The sequence below is a fragment of the Penaeus japonicus genome, unplaced genomic scaffold (assembly GCF_977035675.1).
Source record: "Penaeus japonicus unplaced genomic scaffold, GWHDUDI00000001_assembly GWHDUDI00000030, whole genome shotgun sequence".
Classification (NCBI taxonomy): Eukaryota; Metazoa; Arthropoda; class Malacostraca; order Decapoda; family Penaeidae; genus Penaeus; species Penaeus japonicus.
In genome coordinates, this window is record NW_028234432.1 from 7,029,770 (window position 1) to 7,039,769 (window position 10,000).

The 10,000-nt window shown below is 41.8% G+C and overlaps 1 protein-coding gene across 7 annotated transcripts in view; it reads right to left on the reverse strand.

Annotated features, from left to right (window-relative positions):
• The window catches only part of tn (tripartite motif containing protein thin), a 62,848-nt gene that overhangs the window by 11,567 nt on the left and 41,281 nt on the right, over positions 1 to 10,000 (reverse strand). For all 7 annotated transcript variants that reach the window (XM_086554937.1, XM_086554938.1, XM_086554939.1 and 4 more), the window contains 4 exons: positions 2,270 to 2,429; positions 1,203 to 1,338; positions 705 to 847; positions 39 to 200 (listed from right to left, as the gene is read on the reverse strand). In XM_086554937.1, the coding sequence (XP_086411063.1) occupies positions 39 to 200; positions 705 to 847; positions 1,203 to 1,338; positions 2,270 to 2,407 (579 nt within the window). In that variant the 5' untranslated portion in view covers positions 2,408 to 2,429. The remainder of the gene's footprint in view (positions 1 to 38; positions 201 to 704; positions 848 to 1,202; positions 1,339 to 2,269; positions 2,430 to 10,000) is intronic.

Below are 10,000 nucleotides of genomic sequence, written 5' to 3' on the forward strand. Positions count from 1 at the left end.
AAAAATCCTAAAAAAAAAAAAAAAAAAAAAAATCCTACCTCTGTCTTGAGAAAATCACATCTATCTCGAAGGGATTTCTGGAGACGAACACAAATGTTTTCGATTTCATCCGAGACGCTCCCTGTGTTCTGCTTGAGGGCCGAGATGTTCCTTTCCACATTGGCGAGTTGGTCGTTTAGCCGGTGGGCCGCCCTTTTGACCTGCGGGGACAACGGGCTTAGTTCATTTTTTTTTTTTTTTTTTTGGAAGCTTTTTTTGTAATATGGATCTTTGGTTGTCATTTGTGAGTTTCTTTGTAATTTGTAGTTCTATTTGTAATTTGTTTGTTTATTTGTTGTTTTGAAGTTAGTTTGGTCGGCGAAAGTGTTTAACTGAATTAAATACATGAAGTAATGAATTGAAAAATGTGTCACAGATATAATGAGGAACAAGTAAGAGGTAAAAAAAAAGTGTTTGCAGAAATATGATAGAGCATAATAAGATAAGTAAAAACTTGTACATTGTGTTGTGTAGTTATTAGTTGTTCTCCGTTTTCTTTTTTCGTATACATTTAAACAAAATAGCGAAGGTAACGTGTACTATTTTTATATGCCAGTACAATAGTATAAACAATAACTTAACCAACATGAATAAACTTTACCCCCCCCCCCCCTAAACGGTAAATAAACCCCCTGAAATATACATTTCAATATGAAGTACATTACCTGATTGTTGATACGGCCGATTTCTCGTTTGAGAATGTCCAGATGAGCGGCCTTACAGTCGACACATATTTTCTTTTCGCAATGGGCACACACTGACAGGTAATTCTTTTCGTTACATACATTACATCGTTCCATGTACTGGCCTGTTGAAATTAACATCTGGTTAGTTTATTTTTTTTATTATAGAATTAAAATAAAACAGTTGTGATGTTATTATTTAATGTACTGGAATGCAGAAAAAGAGGCTATCGTACTAATGACCGCCATATTTTCTCTACGTTTTCACTCTTAAATATATCTACAAACCAATGTATCCCTAAACACATCGACAAACCTTATGAAAACAAAATCAAATCAACCATCATACCCCACAAAAAAAACTAATACATCAGCCATAAGAAACCAAAAAAAAAGAAAAGAAAAAAAATCCTTGCGTTCGTCTAGCGATAACAAAGAATCCGCCTCTGCGAACGCCTGCCCGGATTCCCGCCAACCTACCCGTATGTGGGTCCGGCGCCTCGCCAGTGATCTCGATGTGCGCTTCAAGGAATCTCTGCAAGGTGACGTTGGAGGGGAAGCCCTGGACCCCGTTGTAGGGGATCCTGTGCTCGGCTCGGCACTCTGGGCACTTGACCTGAGGAGCGGGAAGCGAGGTCAGACACGTTTTGAGGTTGCTATATCGGGGTTCCATAGTGTTTCGGGATTCTAACTCAAATATTTATGGTAAGTATCATAATGATAAAGATGAAATAATTGATGTTGAAAATGATATTGACAGCTGTGTTGTTATCCTTATTGTAGTTAAGACTGTAAGTATATTGTAACAACAATGCTAGCAGTAAGGATGATAAGATCAACTGTAAACACTGGCTGTTACAATAGAATGACATTAATGATAAATATAGTAATGATAATCATCAAGATAATAACAATGATAATGGTAATGATGATAAAATAATCACACATATGATTATAACATAAATCAATATATTAATTACAATTACATTGAAGAATTTACGATAATACAAATCAAGTAAGTTGCAAAATAACGACAATAAAGATACGAATGTAGTAACAACTTTGATTATGATGAACACCCCCCACTCTCCCCCACCACATGGATCTCAACATACAATCCCCCTTCCGTCATCTTAACATCTCCACATGTAACTCACAGATCGCCTCCCTCATGCTCCACATACATCCTACATACAATTTCCCTTCCACACTCACCACATACATCGAAACATACAATCCCGTCACCTACTCATTACATACATCCTCATACAACTTCCCTCACTCACTCGCCACATACACACCACATACACACATCACACACCACCGAAAACCTCATACACATCACATGCCACCAAAAACCTCATACACATCACACACCACCAAAAATCTCATACACTTCACATACACACATCACACGCCACCAAAAACCTCATACACATCAAATATACACACGCACATCACACACCACATACAACCCACATCACACACCACATACAAACCACATCACACACCACATACATCACCCCCCCCACAAACCTCACACCCACCTGTCGACGCACGTAGTCGACGAGGCCCTCCATGCAAGGTTCCATGCACACCGAGTGCTGGCATGGCAGCAGCTTCGGGTTCCGGAACCTGTCCAGGCAGATGCAGCAGGTGAGGAGCTGCTCCAGTTGGTGCGCCATCTTGCCTCTGGCGGGTGTTTTGCTGGAAGGAGAGAGAGAGAGACAAACGTGAGATTTCTGAGAGAGAAGCCTAGGTTTTCTGAAAGAGAGACACACACAAACGTGAGATTTCTGAGAGAGAAGCCTAGGTTTTCTGAGAGAGAGACACACACAAACGTGAGATTTCTGAGAGAGAAGCGTGGGTTTTCTGAAAGAGAGACACACACAAACGTGAGATTTCTGAGAGAGAAGTGTGGGTTTTCTGAGATAAGCGTGAGATTTCTGAGAGAGAAGTGTGGGTTTTCTGAGATAAGCGTGAGATTTCTGAGATAGAAGTGTGGGTTTTCTGAGATAAGCGTGAGATAAGAGAGAGAGGGAAGTGTGAAAGGACTGAGAGAAGCTTGAGATTTCTGAGAGAAAGAAGCGTGAAATAGCTGAAAAAAGCGTAGGATTTATGAGAGAGAGAGATCTATCTATTCATCATTTTTTTTCTGTTTATCTCTATCTCTATGTATCATGCTATCTATTCATTCAATTTTATTTTCTTAAATCATTCATTGAACTCTTTGTTCACTATCGATCAATCTTTATATCTATCTATTTCTATTTTCTCGAATAATTGATCTACCTATTTGTCTATCGTGATCCCTCTCTTATGCAATCACCTGGTAGATGCTAGATATACAAGTAAATATACCTGCAAGAAACAATAAAAAAAGATACTTTGATAATTCAGAAAATGGCGATATAGGGAAGGGGCGTTATGGATTATGAGAATGACGCTAGAACGACCATGGAGGCAATGAAGAAGAGTAAAGACAACACTCAAACGAATGTGTAATGAATACACATATCAGGTCGACCTCGCGCTCCGGTTTGCGGCCTCGGACACGTAATATGAGAGGCGTAATTTCTGCTTTTCTTCTTTCCTTCCCTACCCCTTCTTTCCCCTCTCTTCCTTCTTTCCCTTCCTTTCATTCTTCCCCTTTCCTTGCCCTTCCATTCTTATCTTCTCTTGTCCTTCCTTCGTCCCCTTTCTCTTCCGTTGTCCTTCCTTCGTCCCTTTCCCTTCCACTCTTCTCTTCCCTTGTCCTTCCTTCGTCCCTTTCCCTTCCACTCTTCTCTTCCCTTGTTCTTCCTTCATCCCTTATCTCCTCTTCCCTTCACCTTACCTTCTCCTCCTCCTCCCCTTTTCTCACCATATAAACGTCCTCTACAGTGCCACTTTGTCAACCTGACCAGCGGTGCCAATGATGTACGTAGCACTCAGATGCCCAGATGCCCGCGTGCCCATCACACATGACCTTATATCGACACGAGTCTAAGGTACGTGACGTCATCAGCCCCAAGAGGCAACGAGTACACAACCCTGATATAAGCCAATGGGGGTAACCGTAACCTTCGTTTTCTCTTTTATTATTTTTATTAGTCATGCCTTTGTATGTGATCCGAAAGGTTAACAGGGAAAACAGGTGCGTCGATATATCTATGTATATATATATATATATTTTGTTTTTTTGTTATTTACATTTGATTAATTGACTAACGTTTGTGTGAGAGAGGAAGGGAAGGGAGAATGCACATAGGGGATATAGAGAGAGAGGAAGAAGAGGAGAGAGCTTGTATGGAAGAGTCCAGTCGACGAAGTGAGGGGGGGGGGTCAGTGCATTGCAGAGAGTGAGACAAACAGACAGACAGAAAGAGAGAGTGAGAGAGAGAGAGAGAGAGAGAGAGAGAGAGAGAGAGAGAGAGAGAGAGAGAGAGAGAGAGAGAGAGAGAGAGAGAGAGAGAGAGAGAGAGAGAGAGAGAGAGAGAGAGAGAGAGAGAGAGAGGAGAGAAAGAGAGAGAGAGAGAGAGAGAGAGAGAGAGAGAGAGAGAGAGAGAGAGAGAGAGAGAGAGAGAAAGAAAGAAAGAGAGAGAGAGAGAGAAAGAGAGAGAGAGAAAAAGAAAGAGAGAGAGAGAAAGAAAGAGAGAGGGAGAAAGGGATAAAGAGAAAGAGAAAGAGAGAGAGAGAGAGAGAGAGAGAGAAAGAAAGAGAGAGAGAGGGGAAAAAGAAAGAGTGGGTCAGTGCCAAGAATACCCACGCGGGCTGCGCTCAGGTGCCAAGACCGGCAGTCGCTGTCTCAATCGCCCCGCACAACTCTGGCCTCGGCTTCGTCTGGTCTTATTCCGGTGTTCGGAAGATTGCGTTAAGTCGCTTAGGTGGAGTTCTTAATATTTGATTAATTCAATTTGATTTTTCTACCTTGTCATTTTGTTAAGATATGGAAAGTACAATGAATGTTTTCCACTAGCTAGATATTTATAAGTAGTAATATTCGTTAACTGTTATTTCTGTTCATTTAACGAGAATAAGAACCCCATTTTATCACCCAAAATTAAGATCCATGTAAATCCCCCCTTTTCCCCCAGCTATAAAAATACCTAAAAAAATAAGAATGATAAGCAATAATTTCTTCATTTCTTTTCCTTTTCTCTCTCTCTCTCTCACTCTCTCTCTCTTCTTCTTCTTCTTCCCTCTCTCTCTTTGACTCCGTCCCTCTGCACCCTCTCCCTCTCTGCGCCCTCTCCCTCTCCCTCTCCCTCTGTGCGCCGTCGGCTGGTCGGAAAGCCGAGGATGGCGAGGCGGCGCCTATGAATACCCGCCGCCGAGTCGGTCGTCGCCCGCCCTGCTATGCGCTGCCGCAGGTGCTGCCCCTTACCGCCCGCCGCCCGCCGCCCGAGGGCATGGCCAGAAGCAGCTGCCCCGGGGAGGTGTGGGCGGGGGCGGGGGTTGGGGGCGGGCGGGGCGGGGGTGTTTGGAGTTTGTGTGCACTTCGTGGTATGTGTGTGTGTGTGTTTTTGTGTTTGTGTGTTTGTGTGTGTGTGAGTGTGTGTGTAGGGGGGGTATAGTTGTGTGTGTGTGTGTGTGTGTGTGTGTGTGTGTAGGGGGGTATAGTTGTGTATGTGTGTGGTCATGTGTGTGCATTTCCATGTATACATCCTAGGAACTAGGAACGAAAAGAGTCATTCAGGATTCCTTTTATCCAAATGTTTAGAAGTTAAAGAAAACGAAGTTCAGAAGCTTCGGGGAGAAAAATCCGATTACGAGTAATAACTGAAATAGATTCAAGTCACTTCTTTTCTCCAATAAAGATCCTTTTCTCATTAACGTTAATTGCAGCTTTCTGGCAATATTTGCAAGATGCCACAAACGAGCCAAAGTTGGAGCAGGCAGCGTGACCCTGACACAGAAAAGGAAATAGGAATACCCCGAAGGCCCTCCTACCCTCTGCCCTTCCCCCTCCCCCTCCCCCTCCCTCCCCTCTCCCTATAACCGCCACCCTACCCCCCTACCCCCCATCTTGGCTGAAGACAAGGAAACCAGCTGGCGATGGGGTTTCCCACCTGTCTCCCTTCTTGTCGTTCAACCATCTGCAAGACTCTTGAAGTGTTGCAGGTGGCTCCTTTGTTTAGCAGGCTGGGTTGTTTCCCGTGTCAAAACATTTGATTTTGGTTTCGAAGGAGATATATATGGAACAGCCTGTGTTATGGGCGGGGAGGGGGGAGGGGGGGTCAGTGAAGGTCCTGAAATCATCGGTTTTGGACGAAGAAAGATGTAATCATTTGGGGAGAAAATAGCCCATGGTTTCGAGTTAAAAGTTGAGTTCCAAGAAAATTGACGTTAGTGTTATCTTACTAGAAAAAAAACAGAATCTCTACATCTATTACTTAAAAAAACAGACATTATCAGTGTAACGTAAAGCCTTTGACCACCAGCAAGGAATGAGGTCACACAAACAGCAAGAAATAAGGTCAGTTGCTTTTTCTTGGATGTCACGTGGCTAGTCTGAGACACACTTTCTTTTCCAAATGTTGGCAACTTTGTGCACCGTATTGTAAACATTCTTTGTCCTTTTTCGCAAGAGAATCGTTGAGCTTTGTTTATTATCGTTCCGGTTGTATGCTACAGCGTGTTCTAGATGCGTCATGTTGAAAGTTTATATCTTGACATTTAGCCATCAATCTTTTTTAGGATATTTCCCTTGTTCGATGATTTATCTTTTCTTTCAGTTGACATTAACGTGTCTGACTATTTTCAGATATTGCTTTTCCTCGTGGGCTGCGTTTTAGAATCACGAGAAATCAGATAATATTTCTGAAAATATTGAGGGGTTGAGACTATGAGTACTTTGGGCCCGAGGCTACTTCAAGTCGGGGACTTTTCTTGATATAGATACGTGTATTAATCGTATTTTACGAATGTATAACCAGTATGTCAGTGCTTTTTGGCATAGTTTGTTTTATTGTATTTTATTTAATCTTAATTTGATTAATTAATCTAATAGCAGCTTTATTGTAAATCCGCCATGGAAGACAGAAATGGATTAACTGATAAAAAAAAGAAAAAAGAAAAATCGAAGTGGGAATTTTGTGCATTTCTCTCAGACAAGCGTTCGAATTCCGCGGTCTTCGAGACGGCCGCTTATTCGCACTGCCGACAGCTGAGACTTCTCTCGGGGGGGAAAAATGCTTCCGGGTTCTTGGTTTACCAGCTAAGTTGCCTGAGGAGCTGTTGACTTTGGCAGGATCTACAAAATGTATTTCTTAACGGTCCGCTGTGGAATTTATTTTGAGTTTCCGACTTTCTGTCACCGAAATTAAAAAAAAAAAAACAAGAATAGGAGAGGTTCGGTTCAATTTTCGATGTATCGAACGGGTCGGCGTGTTCCGAAATTGTGTTCCATAGTTTCGCTCACTGTGGCTTAAGTCAAGTTTTATGGGCACAGCGTTTTTATTATTACTAATGTCTTTGCTTTGTGGATAATCGCTGTGCAATAGAAGTTATCAAGAAACAACGCATTTTATCGCAAAAAGTAATCATAAAAAGTTATATATGTATATATATACTTACATACATACATGCATACATATATATATATATATATATATATATATATATATATATATATATATATATATATATATATATATATATAAATATATATGTATATATATATTTATATATATATGTATGTATATGTATGTATGTATATATATAACTAAAAAAATGATGCACTGTTAAGCCATACTATTGGCACGTGTTTCGTATTTGTTCAAGACAAAGAAGACAAAACAAAAGACAGTATCTACGCCTTTGTATTTGAGAAAAAGGCGTAAGGCAATGTGTACAAACACGTGGATTTTTGGATTATAAAATAATTCTTCTCTCGCCCCCTGAAAATTCTTTTAGTGTTTTACAAAGCATCACTGGGTCCGTTCTTCCAAATGGGAGACATTGATGGCTACGGTAATGAAAATTATACCAATACTGATAACGGCGGTAATGATGATAATAAGAATAAAAAAAGATACCGATAATAATAATGATGTTAATGATAAAGATGATAAAGATAATAATAACAACTATAACGACAGTGACAATTGCATCAAATTATGATAATAATAACAATCGTAAGACTTCAGACGCCGGAATAGGAAACAAGTAGACGAAGAATAATGATAAGAAATAATCATAGAGAAGAGGCGCAGGAAGTTACTAGAGACAATGTGAGAGGCACCGACATATCACGCGCTTGGCAAGGTGGCTCGCTTTGCTCGGGGCACCCTTTGCCCAAAATTAGATAGAATGCTCACGCTTTGTGGGTTTTTGGTTCTTGAAAGCCACTCACCCTTCTTTCGTTCTCTTTCTCGCTTTCTTCTTCTTGGAATTTCGGTCTTTTTCTTTCGTTGGGTTTCTCTTTCGTTTTTTGGTCTCTCTCTCTCTCTCTCTCTGTTTTTTTTTCTCTCTCTCTTTCTTCCTTTCTCTCTCTCTCTCTCTCTCTCTCGTTCTCTATCTCTTTCTCTATCTCCTGAACACTCCCTATTATCAGTATCATTAATACTAAAACTGTCATTCCAGAAAAATCTTTTTTTTTTTAATTAAGATGTTTCTGTGTGTGTGTGTGTGTGTGAGAGAGAGAGAGAGAGAGAGAGAGAGAGAGAGAGAGAGAGAGAGAGAGAGAGAGAGAGAGAGAGAGACTGGTTATATGAAAGGAATAATAAATATGTATGACTCTATGAATTAGTTGTCTGGATGTTTATGTATGTATGTACTTATGCATGTACATTTTTCTACGCTCACGTAGTTTATGATTATAGAATCACGCGAAACGACCTCTCCTTTACTATAAAAAAAAAAACTATATTTCAAAATATATACAAATAATGTTAACACAATACAATTTGCGCTGACACCCGATTGTTTACATCACAACGCAATAACCAAAACAAAAACAGCGGAAGGTGAGAATAAGTGTGCGTCACTGAACAAAGAAACCTGGGCTTGTAATCCTCAATCAAAAGGCTCATTAAATCCCCTCTAAGTAGCATTAATCCCGACTCAGCTAATCCTAAAATCCTCTTCTTCCACTACAATGGGTTTCTGAAGAGGGCGAATCACGGCAGGTAAACTATGGTAAATGTTGCTCCTTCGCTTTTCCTCCTTCTCTTTTGTTCCCTCTCTTTCATCACTCTCTTTCTACTTCTCTCCTCTCTTCATGTCTTGCTCTTACCCTTACCTCTCTTTCAGTCCTCCTCTTTCCCCTTCCTTCCGCACTTGTCTCTCTTTTCGCCCTCTTCTTCCCTTCTCCTTCAACTCTTACTTTTCCTCTCCATCTCTTACTCGTTTCCTTCTCTCTACTCTCCTCCTTTCTCCTACTTTCCCCACTTGTTTCCTCCCTTTCTCCTAACTTTCCCCACGTGTCTCCTCCCCTCCTCTCCCCTCCTTTCCCTTCCCCTCCCCTCCCACGAAGAGAAAGTAACCCAGTGGTAATCCCTGGAGTTCCGAGGAAGAGATTCGACAGCTTGAGGAAAAAAAAAGAAAAAAAAACTCGAGTACCTCTCTTTATCGATGGCGTCGGATGACTCGTGACACGTGGGGGGGGGGGGAGTTGGCGTATGGGTTAGGGTGGGGTTGGGGTTGGGGTAGGGTGAGGGGGTGGGTGGGGGTAAGTCACAAGCTAAGTGGGAGAGAAAGAAAGTTGAGGGGCGGGTTGTGTGTGGTGATGATACGTGGGAAGACACCAGAGCAGAGGAGGGTGGGTGGGGGTAGGAGGGTGAGGTGGGGATAGGAGGGTGAGGTGGGGGTAGGAGGGTGAGATGGGGGTAGGAGGGTGAGGTGGGGGTAGGGGGTGAGACATGGGGAAGTACAGTATGTGCCCATGTTATTTATGGCATGGATGGTTCCTCCTGGTAGCTAATTAGGTACCGGAAGCACTGTGACTGACTGATGGGTTCTGTAAAGGTTGTGGTAGTAGTAATAGCCCTTTTGAGATCAGGGTAGCAGTCACTGTACCTCCGATGCCTGAACATACCCATAATGCACTTGCAATTAAAAAAAATAGACTACAACAGTGTGACATAGTCAATCTCAACGCCATTATTAAAACGCAACTTCAAGAATACACGAGAAACGGAAAGCCAAACACCTGCGCCCAAGGAATATGTTCTACCTCTATAAATATGCATAATTGCCCATGCGTTTCTCGAAGTGATAGTCAGAGGAGACAGCGGGACACGAGAACGGCAAAGCCTCCTTAAGCCGTGGTATGCAGATCCCTGGACGATAGCCAA